The sequence below is a fragment of the Salvelinus namaycush genome, chromosome 20 (assembly GCF_016432855.1).
Source record: "Salvelinus namaycush isolate Seneca chromosome 20, SaNama_1.0, whole genome shotgun sequence".
Taxonomy (NCBI): Eukaryota; Metazoa; Chordata; class Actinopteri; order Salmoniformes; family Salmonidae; genus Salvelinus; species Salvelinus namaycush.
The window spans coordinates 34,819,484-34,844,401 of record NC_052326.1 but is presented as its reverse complement, the minus strand read 5'-3'; the positions used below and the strand labels follow the sequence as shown (position 1 = coordinate 34,844,401).

The 24,918-nt window shown below is 45.0% G+C and overlaps 1 protein-coding gene across 1 annotated transcript; it reads right to left on the bottom strand.

The window, feature by feature from the left end:
- Positions 1–239: 239 nt before the first annotated feature.
- Positions 240–14,208, bottom strand: LOC120064593 (purine nucleoside phosphorylase-like). Its single transcript, XM_039015190.1, has 6 exons — positions 14,186–14,208; positions 13,044–13,207; positions 12,521–12,624; positions 4,869–5,044; positions 747–937; positions 240–445 (listed from the first exon to the last, which is right to left on the bottom strand). The coding sequence occupies exons 1-6, from the start codon at positions 14,206–14,208 to the stop codon at positions 240–242; spliced, it is 864 nt and encodes a 287-aa protein (XP_038871118.1).
- Positions 14,209–24,918: the final 10,710 nt, after the last annotated feature.

The window sequence follows — 24,918 nt, the reverse complement described above, 5'->3', positions numbered from 1 at the left end:
AGACTCTGGTGGCGCAGCTAGCACTGCGATGCAGTGCCCTAGACCACTGCGCCACCCGGGAGGCGTGTACTAAGTAGTGTACTACTTATAGGAAATAGGGTGCCATGGGCTCTGGTCAAAAGTAGTGCACTGAATTGGGAAAACTGTGCCATTGGTCGGGGTCGCTGTGGAATGTTGAATGTTTTCATCTTGACAAGTCGAAGGGTTTCAGTGTCTCATCTCATCTTGCTCTCTTCAGTTCAGACCGCGTTGTTGTTGATGTCCATCTGGCTGACCAGCGTCTGCAGCATTTGCGAGCGCAGTTTGCTGACCTCCAGAACAGCTTCGTGGTTGACTGACTCAGTGTCGTCATAGCTCTTGACCACCTTGTTGGTGATGAGAGAGAGGCCAAACACCCTCATGCCACATTGTGTGGCTACCACCACCTCTGGTGCTGTGCTCATTCCTATGAGGAGAAGAGGAGAGGAGAGAAGATAAAAACCCCTACTGCTACTCCTACATACTAGAATGCATTAAAGTGGGGACCTTCATGTTTATGAAGTAATAAAAGTCTAATGCACAAAGCATATCTCAGATGTCTTATAAAATGTTGCCCTAAAATTATATCTTATCATGGCAACAATCACCAACCACTTAAATAGACAAATCTATCTAGCAGGCACTGTTAGCAAGAGAACAAAAACAGATCTGGGACCATGCTAGAATCTATAATCTATCTGGAAGTGAACAAGTACTAGTTCTCTTACCCACAGCGTCCACCCCTAGTCTGTGAAGAAGTCTGGCCTCTGCGATGGTCTCGAAGTTGGGCCCTCCCACCATACAGTAAACCCCCTCCTGGACAAATTGAGAGACGTCCATGCTCTTACAGAGGTCAAAGGCTATTTTCTGCAGGTCCTTGCCATACACACCAGACATGGGAGGGAACCGGGGACCAAACCTGGTCAACACAAAACAATATGAATGTGTTGTTCAAATATGTTCAAACAAGAGAATTGTGGCTAATGAAGCATGTAGGCTACTGAACCACAGCACTAAAGGGTTACACAGCACCAAGCGCTCTTAGAAGTAGTTTCTGGTATTTTGTCACGTTCGTCATAAGGAGTAGACCAAGATGCAGCGTGGTATGTTTCCATCCTTTATTTTGGAATAGAAAACATCAAAGAACAAAACAACAATACGAACCAACGAAACGTGACGCTAGAATAATGCTCACAGGCAATTATACAATGGCTGCCTAAATATGATCCCCAATCAGAGACAACGATAAACAGCTGCATCTGATTCGGAACCATAACAGGCCAACATAGACATATAAACACCTAGATGACCCACCCTAGTCACACCCGACCTAACCAACATAGAGAATAAAAAGCTCTCTATGGTCAGGGCATGACAGTACCCCCCCAAAGGTGCGGACTCCGACCGCAAAACCTGACTCAATAGGGGAGGGTCCGGGTGTGCATCTACCGTCGGGGGCGGCTCCGGTGCGGGGCGAAGTACCCACTCCGCTTGTGGACATGTCGCCGGAGGAACCGGACTGTGAATCGTCGCCGGAGGCTCCGGACCGTAGATCGTCGCCGGGGACTCCGGACCGTGGTTCGTCGCCGGGGACTCCGGACCGTAGATCGTCGCCGGGGACTCCGGACTGAGAACCCCCGCTGGAGGCTCTGGACCGCAGACCGTCGCTGGAGGCTCCGGACCGCAGACCATCGCTGGAGGCTCCGGACCGCAGACCGTCGCTGGAGGCTCCGGACCGCCGACCGTTCGCTGGAGGCTCCAGACCGCGAAACGTCTCAGGAGGTTCCGGACCGTGAAATGTCTCAGGAGGTTCCGGAGCGTGAAACGTCTCAGGAGGTTCCGGACCGTGAAACTTCGCCGGAAGCTCTGGACTGGGAACTGTCGCCGGAAGCTCTGGACTGGGAACTGTCGCCGGAAGCTCTGGACTGTGGAGGCGCACTGGAGGCCTGATGCGTGGGACTGGTACAGGTGGCATCGGGCTGATGACACGCACCTCAGGGCGAGTGCGGGGAGGAGGCACAGGACGTACTGGACTGTGGATGCGCACTGGAGGCCTGATGCGTGGAACCGGTACAGGTGGCACCGGGCTGATGACACGCACCTCAGGGCAAGTGCGGGGAGGAGGCACAGGAGGCACTGGACTGTGGAGGCGCACTGGAGGCCTGATGCGTGGGACCGGTACAGGTGGCACCGGGCTGATGACATGCACCTCAGGGCGAGTGCGGGGAGGAGGCACAGGACGTACCTGACTGGGGACACGCACTTCAGGGAGAGTGCGAGGAGCAGGCACAGGACGTACCTGACTGGGGACACGCACTTCAGGGAGAGTGCGAGGAGCAGGCACAGGACGTACCTGACTGGGAAGGCGCACTTGAGGGAGAGTGCGAGGAGCAGGCACAGGACGTACTGGTCTGTGGAGGCGCACTGGAGACCTGGTGTGTAGAGCTGGCACAGATGGTGCCGGACAAATGACACGCTCCTCAGGACGAGTATAGGAAGCTGGCACAGGTGGCATCGGACGACTAACACGCTCTTGAGGACGAATGCCGTGCATACTACGCCAAACCAATAGCTCTCTCGCTTCACTCTCCTCCAATTTGTCCAACAACTCCTCGAAGGTCTTTAACTCTCCCATCCATTCACTCTCCTCCAATTTGTCCAATAACTCCTCGGTTTCTGACTCACACCTCAACTTCGCCGACCACTCCGTGTGTCCCCCCCCAAAAAATCTTTTTAGGCTGCCTCTCGGGCTTCCGTCGTGGCCGCGAACCCCGGTGTCGTTGTTGTCCTTCCTTCGCCGCTTCCGTCTGCTTCCATGGAAGGCTTTCGTCTCCTGCCATTATCTCCTCCCAAGTCCAGGATGTCTTTATCTCATGGATATCCTCCCAGGCCCAGGATACCTGCTCCTCCTTGCCACGCTGCTTGGTCCGTTTGTGGTGGGATTTTCTGTCACGTTCGTCATAAGGAGTAGACCAAGATGCAGCGTGGTATGTTTCCATCCTTTATTTTGGAATAGAAAACATAAAACAACAAAACAACAAAACGAACAAACGAAACGTGAAGCTAGAATAATGCTCACAGGCAACTATACATAGACAAGATCCCAATAAGCACAAGGGGGAAATGGCTGCCTTAACTTCTTATGGCTGCAGGGGCAGTATTGAGTAGCTTGGATGAAAGGTGCACATAGGTGCCCATAGTAAACTGCCTGCTCCTCAGTCCCAGTTGCTAATATATGCATATTATTATTCCTATTGGATAGAAAACACCCTGAAGTTTCTAAAACTGTTTGAATTATGTCTGTGAGTATAACAGAACTCATATGGCAGGCAAAAACCTGAGAAGTTCCACTTCCTGTTTGAATTTTTTCTGAGGTGGCAGATTTTCAACCAAGCTCTCATTGAAATTACAGCGAGATATTGATGAGTTTTCACTTCCTACGGCTTCCACTAGATGTCAACAGTCAATTGAACTTTGTCTGATGACTCTAATGTGAAGGGGGGCCGAAGGAGACAGGAATGAGTAATCACTGCCACGAGCTGACCATGCTTTCACATGCGCGTTCACATGAGGAGGACCTCCGTTCCACCGCTCATCTGAAGTCAATCTAATTCTCCGGTTGGAACGTTATTCAAGATGTATGTTAACAACATTCTAAAGATTGATTCAGTACATCGTTTGACATGTTTCTACTGACTGTTACGGAACTTTTGGACATTTCGCCACGTTATAGTGGACGCGCTTTGTGACTTTGGAATTGTTTACCAAACGCGCTAACCAAAGTAGCTAATTGGACATAAATAACGGACATTATCGAACAAATCAAGCATTTATTGTGGACCTGGGATTCCTAGGACTGCATTCTGATGAAGTTCATCAAAGGTAAGGAAACATTTATCATGTATTTTCTGGTTTCTGTTGACCCCAACATGGCGGCTAATTTGGCTATTGTTCTGAGCTCCGTCTCAGATTATTGCATGATTTGCTTTTTCCGTAAAGTTTTTTGAAATCTGACACAGCGGTTGCATTAAGGAGAGGTATATCTATTATTCCATGTGTATAAAATAGACAAATCTATTATCATCAAAATTCAAAGTTATCATCTACATTTATGATGAGTATTTCTGTTGAAACGATGTGGCTATGCAAAATCACTTGATGTTTTTGGAACTAGTGAATGTAACGCGCCAATGTAAACTCAGATTTTTTGTTATAAATATGAACTTTATCAAACAAAACATGCATGTATTGTGTAACATGAAGTCCTATGAGTGTCATCTGATGAAGATAATCAAAGGTTAGTGATTCATTTTATCTCTATTTCTGCTTTTTGTGAAAGCTATCTTTCGCTGGAAAAATGGCTGTGCTTATTGTGGTTTGGTGGTGACCTAACATAATCGTTTGTAGTGCTTTCGCTGAAGAGCATATTTGAAATCGGACACTTTGGTGGGATTAACAACAAGATTACCTTTAAAATGATATAAGACACATGTATGTTTGAGGAATTTTAATTATGAGATTTCTGTTGTTTGAATTTGGCGCCCTGCACTTTCACTGGCTGTTGTCATATCGATCCCGGTAGCGGGATGCAGCCATAAGAAGTTTTAATATGATCCCCAATCAGAGACAACGATAAACAGCTGCCTCTGATTGGGAACCATAACAGGCCAACATATACATATAAACACCTAGATGACCCACCCTAGTTACACCCCGACCTAACCAACATAGAGAATAAAAAGCTCTCTATGGTCAGGGCGTGACATATTTTGAGGTTGTTTGTGGTAATTAGTTAGTAGGACCCATTATAAAGTGGGAACCACTGACCTAGACTAGAAGATCTCACTCACTTGTCATCATTGGGTCCATTGAGGGGATTGAGCCCAGCCAGGCCAGGGAAGTTGATGTGATCTTTGATGATCATGATGTCCCCAACCTGGTAGCTGTCTGCCAGTGAGCCTGCTGCATTGGTCACAATCAGGGTCTCCACCCCCAAGAGCTTAAATACCCGCACAGGAAAGGTAGTCTGAGAGAGAGAAAGAGAGAGAAAGAGAGACAGAGAGAGAGAGAGAGAGAGAGAGAAGGAGAGAGAGAGACAAGGAGAGAGAGAAAATTATAGGGTTAACCCAAAACAAGTTGCAACACAACACAGCTCACCCCAAATTCTGCCACCACAGGTACGTCTCAAATGGTACCCTATTCCCAAACAGTGCACTAGTTATAGTGCACCAATCTATGGGCGCTAGTCAAAAGTAGTACACTATGTAGGGAATAGGATGCAATTTGGGACATAGCAATGGACTCAGTTAGCTATCCTAAAGGAGGAATCGCTTATCTACAATCTCATCAATCTCATCAATCTGAAGAGAGTCAGGAATAGCCTAGCAATGCTCTACAGTAGTTATACATTATGTTGTAGAGCATGAGCAGAGCATGTCAACACTGTGTAGCAGAGCATGTCAACATCATGCAGGTTTTTTCATCTAATGAACAAATGCAGAGCTGTGGCTGTGGAAAAGTGTGAATTTCTTCTGTTTCTCAAAGCCTTTCAAGGTCCTGATAAAGGCCTGGTGGGATGAAGCGTCATGCTTATAATCTTAAAATAATAATATTAAATTGTGAGTGAGAGTGTTTCCCCCTGTATTCGTTTTTTCTCTCTAATAATGCTCTAGGTTCATACCATTTAAAGTCCAGCCATAGAGCATACATATTAGGAACTATGTCAATCCTCCACTAACATTCCTCCTCAAGAAAAAAAAAGTGGTGTCATTTTAAGTGGAACTGAAACACTCAAATCAACCAACAATATTGTTTTACATGTCAATGTTAGGTTACCTTGTTGAATGTGATGTTATGAAAATGCTTTAAGAACATAATATTATACGTTTTTCAAGCGCCTCACACAAGTTGAGAGAGATGTGGTCACAGCCATATTGAAACAACGTTATCGGAATGGTAGAGCTTCCGTGAGACTATTTTGCTCATGGCTTTTCGATCAAGACTCTGATCAAGAAGTGAATAAACTAAAACTACCAATTTGAGATGGAAAACCCATAAAATACTAACAGGCATGTTAACTTTTTGGCTCATTCAGCTGTAGGCTACATTACAATGATTTTTCACATTGGCAGGGGCATCGGATTTACTGTTACTCGACATTAGCAAGCTAGCTAAATGCACGATGTCCACAATAACAAAGCATGTAGCTAGCATCGAATAAGCATGTAAAGTCCAGTCAAAAACCCAGTTGCACATAGTGCCCTCCAAGCTCAGGGCCCTAGATCTGAACCCCGCCCTGTGCAACTGGATCCTAGACTTCCTGACGGGCCAACCCCAGGTTGATGAAGGTAGGCAACAACCACTGCTCTGCCACGCTGATCCTCAACACGGTGGATCAGCTCCCTCTTGTACTCTCTGTTCATCCATGACTGCATAGCCACGCACGTCTCCAACTCAATATTCAAGTTTGCTGACGACACAACAACGACGAGACAGGGCTGAGGTGAGAGCCTTGGCGGAATGGTGCAAGTAAAATAACCTCTCCCTTGATTGTCAACAAGGAGGTGATTGTGGACTACAGGAGACAGCAGAGAGAACATACCCTCATCCACATCAACATGGATGCAGTGGAGAGGGAAAAAAGATTCAAGTTCCTCTGCGTGCACATCACTGTGGACCTGGAATGGTCCTTCCACATAGACAGCGTGGTGAAGAGGGCGCAACAGCGCCTCTTTAACCTCAGGAGGCTGAAGAAATTTGGCTTGGCACCTAAGACCCTCGTGCACCATCGAGAGCATTCTGTTGGGCTGTATCACCGCCTAGTACGGCAATTGCACCTCCCGCAACCGCAGGGCTCTCCAGAGGGTGGTGAGGTCAGCCCAACGCATCACCGGGGGCACAGTGCCTGCCCTCCAGGACATCTACAGTACCCAGTGTCACAGGAAGGCCAAGAAGATCATCAAGGACCTGAGCCACGGCCTGTTCAGCCTGCTACCATCTAGAAGGCGGAGACAGCTGAGACCGAGAGACTGATAACAGATTCTCCAGGCCATCAGACTGTTAAACAGTCATCACTAGCCGGCCTCCACCCAGTACCCTGCCCCAAACCTTAGTCACTGTTACTAGCCGGTTACCACCCGATACTCTACCCCGCACCTTAGAAATTGCTGCCCTATATACACAGAGTCCTTGAACACTGGTCACTTGAATAATGTTTACATACTGTTTTACCCACTTTATATGTATGTACTGTATTCTAGTCATGTCTTACCCTATATAACTACTGTTGTACACACCTTTTCTGTTCATATATTGTCCATACTGTCTATACACTCCATTATCTATATAACATCTACTGAACAAAAATATAAATGCAACATGTAAAGTGTTATTTCATGAGCTGAAATAAAATATCTGTGAAATTTTCCAGACGCACAAATTTGTTTACATCCCTGTTAGTGAGCATTTCTCCTTTGACAAGATAATCCATCCACCTGACAGGTGTGGCATATCAAGAAGCTGATTGAACAGCATGATCATGACACAGGTGGACCTTGTGCTGGGGAGAATAAAAGGCCACTCTAAAATGTTCTGTTTTGTCACACAATACAATGCCACAGATGTCTCAAGTTTTGAGGGAGCGTGCAATTGGTGCAGGAATGACCACCAGAGCTGCTGCCAGATCGTTTAATGTTCATTTTCTCTACCAACGTCGTTTTAGAGAATTTTGCCTCACAACCGCAGACCACATGTAACCACTCCAGCCCAGGACCACCCTATTTGGCTTCTTCACCTGCGGGATCGTCTGGGAACAGCCACCTGGACAGCTGATGAAACTGGGACTGCACAACCAACATTCTTTGGCACAAACTGTCAAAGGCCATCTCAGGGAAGCTCATCTGCATGCTTGTAGTCCTCGCCAGGGTCTTGATTTGACTGCAGTTTGGAATCGTAACCGACTTCTGTCGGCAAATGCTCACCTTCGATGGCTGAAGTGTGCTCTTTATGGATGAATCCCGTTTCAATGGCGTCGTGTTGGTGAGCAGTTTGCTGATGTTACCGTTGTGAACAGAGTGCCCCATGGTGGTGGTAGGGTTATGTTATCGGCAGGCATAAGCTACGGACAACGAACACAATTGCATTTTATCGATGGCAATTTGAATGCTCAGAGATACCGTAACGAGATCCTGAAGCCCATTGTCGTGCCATTCATCCACCGCCGTCACTTCCTGTTTCAGCATGATAATGCCCCGCCCCATGTTGCAAGGATCTGTACACAATTATTGGAAGCTGAAAATGTCCCAGTTCTTCCATGGCCTGCATCCTCACCAGACATGTCACCCATTGAGCAGGTTTGGGATGTTCTGGATGGACGTGTACGACAGCGTGTTCCAGTTCCCGACAATATCCAGCAACTGCTCACACCCATTGAAGAGGAGTGGGACAAGATTCCACGGGCCACAATCAATAGCCTGATCAACTCTATGTGAAGGAGATTTGTCACGCTGCATCAGGCAAATGGTGGTCACATCAGATACTGACTGGTTTTCTGATCCACGCCCCTACTTTTTTTAAGGTATCTGTGACCAACAGATGCATATCTGTATTCCCAGTCATGTGAAATCCATAGATTAGGGCCTAATGAATTTATTTAAATCGACTGATTTCCTTATATGAACTGTAACTCAGTCAAATCTTTGAAATTGTTGTATGTTGCATTTATATTTTTGTTCAGTACCAGTCAAAAGTTTGAACACACCTATTCATTCAAGGGTTTTCTTTATTTTTACTATTTTCTACATTGTATAATAATAGTGAACACATCAACACTATTAAATAACACATATGGAATCCTGTAGAAACCAAAAAAGTGTTAAACTAATTAAAATATATGTTATATTTGAGATTCTTCAAAGTAGCCACCCTTTGCCTTGATGACAGCTTTGCACACTCTTGGCATTCTCTCAACTAGCTTCACCTGGAATGCTTTTCCAACAGTCTTGAAGGAGTTCCCACATGCTGAGCACTTGTTGGCTGCTCTTCCTTCACTCTGCGGTCCGACTCAGCCCAAAGCATCTCAATTTGGTTGAGGTCAGGTGATTGTGAAGGTCAGGTCATCTGATGCAGCACTCCATCACTCTCCTTCTTAGTCAAATAGCCCTTACACAGCCTGTATGTGTGTTGGGTCATTGTCCTGTTGAAAAACAAATGATAGTCCCACTAAGGGCAAACCAAATGGGGTGGAGTATCGCTGCAGAACGCTGTGGTAGCCATGCTGGTTAAGTGTGCCTTGAATTCTAAATTAATCACTGTGTCACGGCCGTTGTAAGAAGAGGACCAAGGCGTAGCGTGGTGAGCGTACATTCTCTTTTTATTAGAAAAGACGCCGAACAAAACAATAAACACTACAAAACAAACCGTGAAGCTAAAGGCTAAGTGCCATAAACAAAGACAGGTGGGAAAAGGCTACCTAAGTATGGTTCTCAATCAGAGACAACGATAGACAGCTGTCCCTAATTGAGAACCCTACCCGGCCAAAACATAAAAATGCAAATAATAGAACATAGAATACCCACCCTAACTCACACCCTGACCAAACCAAAATAGAGACATAAAAATGATCTCTAAGGTCAGGGCGTGACACACTGACAGTGTCACCAGCAAAGCACCCCCACACCATCACACCTCCTCCTCCGTGCTTCACGGTGGGAACCACACATGCGGAGATCATCCGTTCACCTACACTGCGTCTTACAAAGACAAGGCGTTTCGAACCAAAACTCTCAAATTTGGACTCATCAGACTAAAGGAAAGATTTCCACCGGTTTAATGTCCCTTGCTTGTGTTTCTTGGCCCAAGCAAGTTTCATCTTCTTATTGGTGTCCTTTAGTAGTGTTTTTTTGCAGCAATTCAACCACGAAGGCCTGATTCACACAGTCTCTTCTGAATAGCTGATGTTGAGATGTGTCTGTTACTTGAACTCTGTGAAGCATTTATTTGGGCTGCAATTTCTGAGGCTGGTTACTCTAATGAACTTATCCTCTGCAGCAGAGGTAACTCTGGGTCTTCCTTTCCTGTGGCGGTCCTCATGAGAGCCAGTTTCATCATAGCGCTTGGTGGTTTTTGCAACTGCACTTGAAGATACTTTCAAAGTTCTTGAAATGTTCCACATTGTCTGACCTTCATGTCTTAAAGTAATGATGGACTGTTGTTTCTCTTTGCTTTTTTGAGCTGTTCTTGCCATAATATGGACTTGGTCTTTTACCAAATAGGGCTATCTTCTGTATACCACCCCTACCTTGTCACAACACAACTGATTGGCTCAAATGCATTAAGTAGGAAAGAAATTACGCAAATTTACTTTTAACAAAGTACACCTGTTAATTGAAATGCATTCCAGGTGTTAACCTCATGAAGCTGGTTGAGAGAATGCCAAGAGTGTCCAAAGTTGTCATCAAGGCAAGGATGGCTACTTTGAAGAATCTCAAATATAAAATATATTTTGATTTGTTTAACACTTTTTTGGTTACTACATGATTCCATACATGTTATTTCATAGTTTTGAAGTCTTCACTATTATTCTACAATGTAGAAAATAATAAAAAATAAAGAAAAAACCTTGAATGAGTAGGTGTGTCCAAGGGTTTGACTGGTATATATATATATATATATATATATATATAATATATACACTGCTCAAAAAAATAAAGGGAACACTTAAACAACACAATGTAACTCCAAGTCAATCACACTTCTGTGAAATCAAACTGTCCACTTAGGAAGCAACACTGATTGACAATAAATTTCACATGCTGTTGTGCAAATGGAATAGACAAAAGGTGGAAATTATAGGCAATTAGCAAGACACCCCCAAAAAAGGATCCTATGCTTCCTGGCTGATGTTTTGGTCACTTTTGAATGCTGGCGGTGCTTTCACTCTAGTGGTAGCATGAGGCGGAGTCTACAACCCACACAAGTGGCTCAGGTAGTGCAGTTCATCCGGGATGGCACATCAATGCGAGCTGTGGCAAAAAGGTTTGCTGTGTCTGTCAGCGTAGTGTCCAGAGCATGGAGGCGCTACCAGGAGACAGGCCAGTACATCAGGAGACGTGGAGGAGGCCGTAGGAGGGCAACAACCCAGCAGCAGGACCGCTACCTCCGCCTTTGTGCAAGGAGGTGCACTGCCAGAGCCCTGCAAAATGACCTTCAGCAGGCTACAAATGTGCATGTGTCTGCTCAAACGGTCAGAAACAGACTCCATGAGGGTGGTATGAGGGCCCGACGTCCACAGGTGGGGGTTGTGCTTACAGCCCAACACCGTGCAGGACGTTTGGCATTTGCCAGAGAACACCAAGATTGGCAAATTCGCCACTGGCGCCCTGTGCTCTTCACAGATGAAAGCAGGTTCACACTGAGCACATGAGCACATGTGACAGACGTGACAGAGTCTGGAGACGCCGTGGAGAACGTTCTGCTGCCTGCAACATCCTCCAGCATGACCGGTTTGGCGATGGGTCAGTCATGGTGTGGGGTGGCATTTCTTTGTGGGGCCGCACAGCCCTCCATGTGCTCGCCAGAGGTAGCCTGACTGCCATTAGGTACCGAGATGAGATCCTCAGACCCCTTGTGAGACCATATGCTGACACATGCACATTTGTGGCCTGCTGGAGGTCATTTTGCAGGGCTCTGGCAGTGCACCTCCTTGCACAAAGGCGGAGGTAGCGGTCCTGCTGCTGGGTTGTTGCCCTCCTACGGCCTCCTCCACGTCTCCTGATGTACTGGCCTGTCTCCTGGTAGCGCCTCCATGCTCTGGACACTACGCTGACAGACACAGCAAACCTTTTTGCCACAGCTCGCATTGATGTGCCATCCTGGATGAACTGCACTACCTGAGCCACTTGTGTGGGTTGTAGACTCCGTCTCATGCTACCACTAGAGTGAGAGCACCGCCAGCATTCAAAAGTGACCAAAACATCGGCCAGGAAGCATAGGAACTGAGAAGTGGTCTGTGGTCACCACCTGCAGAATCACTCCTTTTTTGGGGGTGTCTTGCTAATTGCCTATAATTTCCACCTTTTGTCTATTCCATTTGCACAACAGCATGTGAAATGTATTGTCAATCAGTGTTGCTTCCTAAGTGGACAGTTTGATTTCACAGAAGTGTGATTGACTTGGAGTTACATTGTGTTGTTTAAGTGTTCCCTTTATTTTTTTGAGCAGTGTGTATATATATATATATATATATATATACACACACACACACTGAGGAGGAGGGGTGACGCTTGATTAGTGCATGATTGAGAGATGACCAGGGGAAGGGTGAGGGTTGATGAGGAACGAGGAAGTTCCTAATATGGTGTGTGTCTTAGTAGTAATATTTGCTCCCTGAGTGGACAGTAACAGCTGTTATTTTTCATCTATTTGTGCCAATTGGGATGTGCGATTGTGCGTTAACACTTTTTTCATTGTTTCTCGATACTGATCGCTGTGATATGGTACTGACCTTACAGAGTGAGTGTCCCTCATACATGTGGAAACGGCCCTGCATGCAAACACACGTCTTTCCTTTTAGCTCCCCAAACACCAGTCTGCTAGCGTGTCCTTGCACTGTGAAGCCACACACACACACACACACAAACACACATACGCACATGCACACACACACACACACACACACACACACACACACACACACACACACACACACACACACACACACACACACACATCACATAAACAACAATCCAAAAAAACATATTTAACGTCGCCGTTAAACTTGTTCACTATGTTTAAAGCTGACTGTTCTATTTTCATAACAAAGATTCAAGTTAATGTCATCATGGCCATTGTGGTGTGTTAGGTATATTATGTTGATCATTGTTGTCTATCTGATTGTAACAACCAGTGTATGTTACACAAACTTCTGCCCTTGGTCCATGTGAACATTCCCAGTCCCCATATCTCTCTCTCTCTCTCTCTTTCTTTCTTTCTTTCTTTCTTTCTTCATATATATATTTTTTTCTCACCTGTGCTCTGTGGGAACCCAGGGATGTCGGAGTAAGGAAAGGAGTCCTGGCACTTGAGAGCATCAGCCAGCATACCCAGTCCAGAGCCACAGATGATGGCCACTTTGGGCCTGTGCTGCGTCTGGGACAGGAGCCAGCTGGCTGTCTTCTGGTAGTCATCATGACTAAAGGAACAAGAAGAGGATAACACTGACTTAGACTGTACAGAGCAGGAGCTGGGAACAATAACTATCCTGTCATGGGCAATACTGTAAGTCGCTTGGATAAAGGGTCTGCTAAATGGCATAAATTATAATAATAATAATTATTAACATGGTCCCCTCAGTGACAATTTAGTTCCCACACAGAATCTGACGTATTTTAAGACAGGTCTTGTATGTTCTATTGTGAATGTGCATGAACTGGAATAGCTTGCATCCCAGACTACATGTGATTTTACTTAACATACATTATGGGTGTATAGCACAGGGTTAGGGTCAATTGAAATTGAAAAATGGAAAAGCATTTCAAACAAATAGCTTCTCTTTTTCAATTGATTGCGAATTTAATTTCAGTTTTTGAATTGGAATATAAATTTACTTCCTGAATTGACTGACTTAATTTCAAATTGAACCCAACCATGGTATAGTATACACTCAGATACACCTTCAGTATAAGTGAGATGTCCTGTTGTCATGGTCTGTCTGCCAGACCATGAGGGTTGCCTTACAGCAATCTTGAATCACGCAATCCTACTTATTCTTGCCATAAAAAGGTATTCTGTCTAACCTAAGCAGAACGAGAAATAAAATCCATACAAAAGACTGTCTCTCTCTTTACATCCTCAGTACTGGTATGTCTAATAACTGTGAAAGTTGTCAATAAAATGTGGCAAAAGCACTAAATGCATAAAACTAGAAGACTAAAGGCAGCGTGAAACAACATGAATATTATTACTCTGTACAAAAAAGTAAAGCAAATTACTAACAAAACAAAACAAATCCATTAAAGACAGATAATGTTCTAACATTCAAGTAATGAGGACAACTTGATTTCACACAAAAACAGCTGGCACTTCACTGGTGTCCAGATTGAATCCTATAAAAAATATACACACGGGACAACTCACCCAAAAACCAGTAAAGGAAAATGAAATGACTTACCAGATCTGATCTTTTCTGTGCATTTTGAAGGTTATGTGGTTGATATACAGTAGGTCTTGAAATAGCAAAAATAAAGCCTTAGGTTGATGTTGTTGTATTTGTTATGATGTAGTAGTACTGTAGATCTAGACAGTACCCTATGGACACAGTGGTGTGTGAATGAAGTCACAGTATCTCTGGCTCCAGTTAAATAGACTCCGTTCCGGTTCCAGAGTAGTCATATGGTCCCTGATTGGTTACAACACTTCCACATCCAATAGCATTAATAAATAAGACTCTAGTAGAGAGGTGTGTCAGGGGTTTGTGTGCATGCAACAAATTGTATTGGAGCTCCACACTGAGTTACTTTGTTTGGCTATGCCTCCTGTATAATCCCTTTGGCTCAGTTTTTGGTCAAGCCCAATGTAATGTAATTCTGAGTTAAGTTGGGTAATGATGGTGATGCTGAGCACATTTTCTGTTCCCCTCCTAATCATATTGTCACGGCCGTCGTAGGGAGGAGACCAATGCGCAGCGTGGTAAGCGTACATTCTTCTTTATTTAAAGAACGAACACTGAACAAAACGAACAAAATAACAAAACGAACCAATAACGCTAATATGGATAGTGCAGACAGGCAACTAAACGTAGATCAAGAACCCACAAAACCAAAAGGGAAAATGGCAACCTAAATATGATCCCCAATCAGAGACAACGATAAACAGCTGCCTCTGATTGGGAACCAATTCAGGCCACCATAGACATACATATACCTAGACTTACCAAAAACCAATAGACATACAAAAAACCCTAGACAATACAAAACTAGCATACCCACCCTCGTCACACCCTGACCTAACCAAAATAATAAAGAAAACAGAGATAACTAAGGTCAGGGCGTGACAGTACCCCCCCCCCAAAGGTGCGGACTCCCGACCGCAAACCTGAACTTATAGGGGAGGGTCCGGGTGGGCATCTACCCTTGGTGGCGGCTCTGGTTCTGGACACCGCCCCCCCTCTATACACTGATCCCTCCGCCTTTGTAAATCCGGACCGTGGATCATCGCCGGAGGCTCTGGACTGCGGATCATCGCCGGAGGCCCCGGACCGGGGACCTTCGCTGGAGACCCCGGGCTGGGGACCGTCGCTGGAGACCCCGGGCTGGGGACCGTCGCTGGAGACCCCGGGCTGGGGACCGTCGCTGGAGACCCCGGGCTGGGGACCGTCGCTGGAGACCCCGGGCTGGGGACCGTCGCTGGAGGCTCCGGACTGGGGATCGTCGCTGGTTGCTCCGGACTGGGGATCGTCGCTGGAAGCTCCGGGCTGGGGATCGTCGCTGGGGGCTCCGGACTGTGGCCCGCCGTTGGAGGTTCCGGACTGTGGCCCATCGTAGGAGGTTTCGAACTTTGGCCCGTCATAGGAGGTTCCGGACTGTGGCCCGTCGTTGGAGGTTCCGGACTGTGGCCCGTCGTTGGAGGTTCCGGACTGTGGCCCGTCGTTGGAGGTTCCGGACTGTGGCCCGTCGTTGGAGGTTCCGGACTGTGAAACGTCGCCAGAAGCTCTGGACTGGGTACTGTCGCCGGAAGCTCTGGGCTGGGTACTGTCGCCGGAAGCTCTGGACTGGGTACTGTCGCCGGAAGCTCTGGACTGGGTACTGTCGCTGGAAGCTCTGGACTGGGTAATGTCGCCGGAAGCTCTGAACTATGGAAGCGCACTGGAAGCCTGATGCGTGGTGCCGGAACTGGTGGTACCGGGCTGAGGACACGCACCTCAGGGCGAGTGTGGGGAATAGGCACAGGCCGTACTGGACTCTGGAGACGCACTGGAGGCCTGGTGCGTGGTGCCGGCACTGGTGGTACCGGGCTGAGGACACGCACCTCAGGGCGAGTGCGGGGAAGAGGCACAGGCCGTACTGGACTGTGGAAGCGCACTGGAGGCCTGATGCGTGGTGCCGGAACTGGTGGTACCGGGCTGAGGACACGCACTTCAGGGCGAGTGCGGGGAAGAGGCACAGGCCGTACTGGACTATGGAAGCGCACTGGAGGCCTGATGAGTGGTGCCGGGACTGGTGGTACCGGACTGAGGACACGCACCTCAGGGCGAGTGCGGAGAGGAGACACAGGACGTACTGGACTGTGGAGGCGCACTGGAGATCTGCAGCGTAGAGCTGGCACAATGCGTCCTGGCTGGATGCTTACTTGAGCCCGGAAAGTGCGGGGCGCTAGCACAGGACGCACTGGGCTGTGCAGACGCACCGTAGACACAGTACGCAGAGCCGGCGCAGGATATCCTGGTCCAAAGAGGTGTACTGGAGAACAGGAGCGCTGAGCCGGCACCATCCGTCCTGGCTGGATGCCCATTCTAGCCCGGCAAATGCGAGGAGCTGGAATAGAGCGCACCGGGCTAAGAATGCGAACTGGAGACACCGTGCGCATCTTTGCATAACACGGTGCCTGACCAGTTACACGCTCCCCCCATGGTAAGCACAAGAAGTTGGCTCAGGTCTCCAACCTGACTCAGCCAATCTCCTCGTGTCCCCCCCCCCCCAAAAAAATTATTGGAGCTGCCTCTCGGGCTTCCTTGCTAACCGTGTCCCCTCGTATTGTCGCCGTTCCTCCTGTGCTATCTCCACCGGCTTCCATGGCAAGGTCTTGTCCCCTGCCATTACCTCCTCCCAGGTCCAGGATGTCCTCCACTCATCTTTCTCCCGGGCCCAGGATGTCCGCTCCTCATTCACACGCTGCTTGGTCCTTTTGTGGTGGGTTCTTCTGTCACGGCCGTCGTAGGGAGGAGACCAAGGCGCAGCGTGGTAAGCGTACATTCTTCTTTATTTAAAGAACGAACACTGAACAAAACGAACAAAATAACAAAACGAACCGTGAAGCTAATATGGATAGTACAGACAGGCAACGAAACATAGATCAAGAACCCACAAAACCAAAAGGGAAAATGGCAACCTAAATATGATCCCCAATCAGAGACAACGATAAACAGCTGCCTCTGATTGGGAACCAATTCAGGCCACCATAGACATACATATACCTAGACTTACCAAAAACCCCTAGACATACAAAACTAGCATACCCACCCTCGTCACACCCTGACCTAACCAAAATAATAAAGAAAACAGAGATAACTAAGGTCAGGGCGTGACACATATCTTATAGTGGACCAGCCAAAGTTAGAAAGACCTATAGAAGTATTTTTGAAGGTCCACCGTGAAGGTCCACGGTTAGTTACGCCACCATCATAAAACTGCGTACAGAAGACCCATGTTGAGAAGCTGTTGTACAGCTCACTGTATGATACAGTGCCTTCGGAAAGTATTTATACCCCTTGACTTATTACATATTTTGTGTTACAGCCTGATTTCAAAATTGACTAAACAGATTTTGTTCTCACCCATCTACACACAATACCCCATAATGACAAAGTGAAAACATCTTTGTGGACATTTTTGCAAATGGATTCAAAATGAAATACAGAAATATTTCATTTACATAAGTATTGACACCAATGAGTCAATAATTTGTAGAAGCACATTTGGCGGCTTTGAGTCATCTTGGGTATGTCTGTATTAGCTTTGCACATCTGGATTTTAGGATTTTCTCCCATTCTGTTGAAATTATTTTAAAAATGTTTTATTTCACCTTTATTTAACCAGGTAGGCCAGTTGAGAACAAGTTCTCATTTACAACTGTGACCTGACCAAGATAAAGCAAAGCAGTGCAACAAAAACAACAGCACAGAGTTACACATAAACAAACGTACAGTCAATAACACAATAGAAAAATCTATGTACAGTGTGTGCAAATGTAGAAGAGTAGGGAGGTAAGGCAATAAATAGGCCATAGAGGCGAAATAATTACAATTTAGCATTAACACTGGAGTGAAAGATGTGCAGATGATGATGTGCAAGTAGAGATAGAAGGGTGCAAAAGAGCAAGAGGAAAAATATCAATATGGGGATGAGGTAGTTGGGTGTGCTATTTACAGATTGGCTGTGTACAGGTACAGTGATCGGTAAGCTGTTCTGACAGCTGATGCTTAAAGTTAGAGAGGGAGATATAAGACTCCAGCTTCAGTGATTTTTGCAATTCGTTCCAGTCATTGGCTATAGAGAACTGGAAGGAAAGGCGGCCAAAGGAAGTGTTGGCTTTGGGGATGACCAGTGAAATATACCTACTGGAGCGTGTGCTATGGGTGGGTGTTGCTATGGTGACCAGTGAGCTGAGATATGACAGGGCTTTACCTAGCAAAGACTTATAGATGACCTGGAGCCAGTGGGTTTGAGACTGATATGTAGTGAGGGCCAGCCAATGAGAGCATACAGGTCGCAGTGGTGGGTGGTATATTGGGCTTTGGTGACAAAACGGATGGCACTGTGATAGACTACATCCAGTTTGCTGAGGAGAGTGTTGGAGGCTATTTTGTATATGACATCGCCGAAGTCAAGGATCGGTAGGATAGTCAGTTTTACGAGGGTATGTTTGGCAGCATTTTTTCAAGCTCTGTTAAGTTTGATGGGGAGCAGTAGTGAACACCAATCTTCAAGTCTTTCCACAGATCTTCAATGGGATTCAAGTCTGGGATTTGGCTTCGCCCCAGTCTAAGGTCGTTTGCACTCTGAAGCAGATTCTGATGAAGGATTTACCTGCATTTGGCTCCATTCATTGTTCCCTCTGTCCTTACCAGTCTCCCAGTCCCTGCAGCTGAAAAGCATCCCCATAGCATGATGCAGCATGCTTCATGGTAGGGAGGGTGTTAGACGGGTGATGACCTGTGCTTGGTTTACTCCAGAGATAGAGCTTTGCATTCAGGGCAAATAGTAACATTTTTGTCTCATCAGACCACAGAATCTTTTGCCTTTCACATGTCTTTCACATGCCTTTTTGCTAACTCCAGTCATGCTGTCGTGTGCCTTTTTCTCAGGAGTGGCTTCTGTCTGTTCACTTGTCTAGTGAAGTGCTGTAGAGACTGTTTTCTTTCTGGCAGGTTCTCTGATCTCAGCCAAGGAACTCTGTGGTTCTGTCAGAGTGGTCATTGAGTTCTTGGTCACCTCCCTGGTCAAGTACTTCTTGACTGGTTGCTCAGTTGGGTCGGACGGCCAGCTCTAGGCAGAGTCTAGGTAGTTCAATATTTTTTTACCTTTCCCAGTGATGGAGACCACTGTGCTTTTGGAAACTTTCAACATTCTAGAAATAGCTTGATACCCTTCCACAGATATATTTGTATTTGTATTTATTATGGATCCTCATTAGCTGCTGCCAAGGGGTCCAGCAAAATGAAGGCAGTTATATACAATAAAAAAACATTACATTACATTTCACAACCCTCAGGCCACTACTCTAATACCACATATCTACAACTCAAAATCCATGTGTACATGTGTGTATAGTGCGTATGTTATCATGTGTGTATGCGTGTGTCTGTGCCTGTGTGTGTCTCTTCACAGTCCCCACTGTTGCATAATGTGTATTTTTACCAGTTTTTTTCAATCTGATTTTACTGCCTGCAGGAGTTACTTGATGTGAAAAAGAGTTCCATGAAGTCATGGCTCTATAAAGTACCACCGCCTAGTCTGTTCTGGACTGTTCTGGCATGTTTTGTGCAGTATGCATCGGTGTATGAGCTGTACGCTAGTAGTTTAAACAGACATCTCGGTGCTTTCAACATGTCAATACTTCTCACAAATACAAGTAGTGATTAGGTCAGTGTCTCCTTTACTTTGAGCCAGGAGAGATCAACATTCGTATTATTAATGCCGTGCTGCCCTGTTCTGAGCCAATTTTCCTAAGTCTCTCTTTGTGGCACCTGACCACATAAGAAGGCAGAGCAGCGCTTTATTCTGGACATATGTTTTGACCATGAAGTAGGGCTGTGACGGTCATGAATTTTTCAGCCGGTGACTGTCATTCAAATAACTGCCAGTCTCACAGTAATTGACTGTTAATTAACATAAACACCTTTAGCATCTCCAGCTTCCATGCACAGCCTACAAGCCACTGATACAGACTTTAGGAACATCTACATTTTAAAAAGTCTAATAAATCAATTACATCATCAAAATAAATCCATTATTTATTTTAGGCAGGTCTAAAGAAACACATCTAAAGAAACATGATATCAAGAAAATGTAGACTATCTCAGAAGAACAGAATAGCATATTCTGAGTCATCCTTATGTTAGGCCCTTATCTTGTATGCTATATGGCTGTGGGCTACAGTTCATTTAGCAGGAAAGATTTGCTTATAATTCCTGTGGCATTATTTTATAGTAAGAACAATACAATTGAATGTAGCTGAATAAAACTGAAAGGATATTTTTCCCCAAAAAGATTTGAGGGAGGCTATTCTGTGTTATGCGGTTAACAAATAAACAGGTCCTCCTATATGCTTAATTTAGAGTTATTTATAACTTTAGTTCCGATACAAACATTAGGCTATATGTTTTGATTTCTAATACATTCTAAGGCTGAATGATGCAATGAAGTTGCAAGAAAGGGAAGAGCTATGCTCTGTATCTTGCGCAGGCTGCACACACTTCATCCGTCTCTCACAATTAGGCAAGCACTTGATAATATACTCACACAGTATTCTTAATGTAACCTGGTCTTTACATATAGCCTACTAATATATGTGTGGAATTATTGTTTTATGTAGAATGGACCACAAAAAAAAGTAACCCATAGACTGCATACAGTTACTTTTGTAATATGCCAGGTAGGCTACACCGTTTGTAAAGTGGATTAATGTGCTTAATTTTTAAGAATTGAGCAATAAATATAGCAACACGAAAAAGCTGGGATCCGCTTTTATTATATAGTGACCAGTCAAAACTCTGTTTATAAATTGAAATCAATATGCCAAAGTTATAGAATTACTGCTGTCTGTTCAGAAAGAAATGAAATAATTCAGAATAGCCTACTACACCATGAGAAGGCCTATAATTTAGAGGATCAATATCTTCTTTTAAAAAATAGCCTAGCTGTGGATTATGTGTAGCCCAATAACAAGGCATAGCAAACAGTCGGGAACGTGCAACAAATCTGTCATTGAACAGCATGCAGACAAAACAGGCCTTTCGCAATATTTCAAATACAATCATGGGAAAACAGGTTGGAAAGCAAATGGCTCCTGCTGAAAAGAGAAGAGTCTAATCCATATGCTGTAGGAAACCAAAATACTTGATCAACTTCCAAATATTGTTTTACAAAGTAAAACAAGAGAGCTATAGGTTTTTGGCATGAACGCATCGGCCATCACCAGCGAGTGAGCTGTCCATCATTGGGTGAGTCAGTGAAACTGGAAAGCATTTTTAGGGCTATAATTTCCTCCTCGTATTGTAGCCTACAATATGTGCATTTCCACATAAACCTAGGCCTAGGCAATTGATGGATTCAAGACAAGGTCATTTTTATTGATCTCAGATTCTCAGTTTGTCAGTGTCAAAGTAGCCTGTCATTTCAATCATTTGTGCGGTATTAAAAAATATTCTGCCAGACTCTAGTCATGTAAAATTACTTAGAATTGTATGAAATGTGTTTATAAAAGGACACATTTTTCTGGGATCCTAGGCTACTAAAAATGCATGCAACTACTGTAAGGGCCTCAATTCAACAGCTCTATGCCACTAAGCAAATGATATGCATGCAATTATTTTTTTATGCGTTCCAATACCTCAGATCTCCCCAGGTCACCCCCCTCTCGATCTCACTTTTTGTTCAGGCACCTCCCAATTTACAAATGAAGGACTAGTCTTTACATACACTAAATAATATGTGTTTTGATTTAGAATGGGATATTATCATGCACCTGTCGGAACAGGTGGATGCCAGCCAGGTAGACAACTCCGGTTGTAAAGCGAAACAATGTGCTTAATATATGGAAAGTTGAGAAATAGATATAGTAGGCCTAGCCTATAGAAAGCTGATGGGATCCTCCTCTTTTAAAAGAGGCCATCAAAACTATGTTTTCTCATGCAATTGCATAGCATAGCCTATAGAAATGTTGCACAACAGGAACACTTATTTTATTCCATGTATCAACCAGCCATGAGGAGCTGGCCGTTGCTGCGCAAAAGGTGATCCTATTCCTCTCAAACTCTGAATGCCAGGGATTTTCGATTGAATTTGCATTGATGTCAGAGTGATTAGAGGGAAAATCGAGTGCTGAGTACCGGCAATTAGCGACTTGCCGTTAGCTAGTTTGGTAGGCTACTAATGATCATCAGAGGCATCAGAGACAGTTTTGGAGAAGCCTAGTTACCATGACTCAGTGGTCACATGGCATTTGACTGCGGTCATGACTCCTGACTGCCAATGTGGCGGTAATAGGGTCTCGTAACAGCCCTAACCATGACAGTTTACAATCCAGGGTTACTCCAAGCAGTTTAGTGCTACATCTGCGCCTGCCCCGCCTTCTACTGCTCCTCCTGTGTCTCCCTAACCTGCAGCCACTCCCCCAGTGCTCTCTCCCTCTTTCTCTGTGTGTGTGTGATTGTGTGGGCGGAGACACCAGCTGTAACCTGTTCCATAATCAAGACCTCTACAAATACTCAGCCCTGCCACTTCCACGCTGCCAGATTGTAACCTCTGCTCAGTCAGTTTGCGTGTTTAGCCGTTTGTTCCTGCATAGTTCCTGTTTTTGTGTTGTGCCTGTTTTCCCTTGCCTGACGCTGTTTTCCTCTCCGCGACAGTTCTGTCGGCTCTGACTCTGGTCCCTGTCTCCAGTACCACGTCTCGTCAGTCCTGCCACCCTGTCCTGGACCCCCCACTCTAATACTTCCTTGGATTCCTCTCCGGACCTGCCTACCCAGCCCCAACTCCCCTCGCTCCAGCCTCAGCCTCAGCACCTGGCTCCCTGCACCTGGCTCACCCGCCCAAGCTTTCACTGGCCTGCACCCCATCTTCCCCCTGTATTTCAATAAATACCATGGTTACCTTATCCCAGTCTCCTTGTCTGTCTGCTCTTAACAGTTTAGTCTCCTCAATTTCCACATTATTCATTACAATATTTAGTTGAGGTTTAGGGTTTAGTGAATGATTTGTCCCAAATTACAATGCTTTTAGTTAAAAAAAATATGTAGGAATAACTTCATCCTTGCCACCCATTCTGAAACTAACTGAAACTAACTGCAGCTCTTTGTTAAGTGCTGGAGCCATTTCAGTCGCTCTAGCGGCAGACATGTATAGTGTTGAGTCGTCCACATACATAGACACACTGGCTTTACTCAAAGCCAGTGACATGTCATTAGTAAAGTGTGAAAATGTAAGGGACCTAGACAGCTGCCCTGGGAAAATCCTGATTCTAGCTGGATCATGTTGGAGAGGCTTCCATTAAAGAACACCCTCTGTGTTCTGTTAGACAGGTAACTATTTATCCACAATATAGAAGGGGGTGTAAAGCCATGCGTAAGCAAGAGGGTCTGACGGTTGACTGTGAATATCAAAATAGAATGTCAATACAAGATAATGTCAATACACAACACATCAATATGTAATTACATATAGTACACTATGTAATACAGTGCCTTCAGAAAGTACTCACACCCCTTGACTTTTTCCTCATTTTGTTGTGTTACAGCCTGAATTTAAAATTGACTAAATTGAGATTTTGTATCACTGGCCTACACAAAATACCCCATAATGTCAAGTGGAATTATGTTTTTAGATTTTTTTTAAACAAATTCATTAACAAAGAAAATCTGAAATGTCTTGAGTCAATAAGTATTCAACCCTTTTGTTATTTCAGAACATTTGCTTAAAAAGTCACATAATACATTGAATTGATTCACTGTGTGCAATTCTGGTGTTTAACATGTTTTTTTATGACTACCTCATCTCTGTACACCACACATACTGTAAGGTCCCTCAATCAAGCAGTACATTTCAAACACAGATTCAACCACAAAGACCAGGGATGTTTTCCAATGCCTTCCAAAGAAGGGCACCTATTGGTAGATGGGTAAAAAAAGCAGACATTGAATATCGCTTTGATTAATTACACTTTGGATGATATATTGATGTATCAATTCACCCAGCCACTACAAAGATACAGGCGTCCTTCCTAACTCAGTTATTGGCGAGGAAGGAAATCACTCAGGGATTTTATAATGGGGCCAATGGTGACTTTAAAACAACAGTTACAGAGTTTACTGGCTGTGATTGGAGAAAACTGAGGATGGATCAACAACATTGTAGTTACTCTGCAATACTAACCTAAATGACGGAGTGAAAAGAAGGAAGCCTGTTCAGAATAACAATATTCCAAAACAGGAACAAAAGGCACTAAAGTAAAACTGCAAAAAATGTGGCAAAGAAATGAACTTTATGTCCTGAATACAAAGTGTTATGTTTTAGGCAAATCCAACACAACACATCACTGAGGACCACTTTTCATATTTTTATGCATGGTGGTGGCTGCATCATGTTATGGGTAGGCCTGTCATCAGCAAGGACGAGGGAGTTTTTTAAAGATAAAAATAAATGGAATAGAGCTAAGCACAGGCAAAATCCTAGAGGAAAACCTGGTTCAGTCTACTTTCCAAAAGACACTGGAAGGCACATTCAGCTTTCAGCAGGACAATAACCTAAAACACAAGGCCAAATATACACTGGAGTTGCTTACCAAGATGACATAGAATTTTACAGTTTTGACTTAAATTGTCTTGAGAATCTCAAATCAAAATCAACAGGTGTAGAACTTACAGTGAAATGCTTACTTACAAGCCCCTAACAAACAATGCAGTCTAAA

Excerpts from the sequence above, each read along its gene's own strand:
- LOC120064593 (XM_039015190.1), bottom strand. The coding sequence starts at position 14,208 with ATGCACAGAAAAGATCAGATCTG. Across the intron at positions 12,625-13,043 it reads TGGGTTCCCACAGAGCACAG|TGCAAGGACACGCTAGCAGA; the intron begins GTGAGAAAAAAA and ends GTGGCTTCACAG. Across the intron at positions 446-746 it reads ACTAGGGGTGGACGCTGTGG|GAATGAGCACAGCACCAGAG; the intron begins GTAAGAGAACTA and ends TTCTCCTCATAG.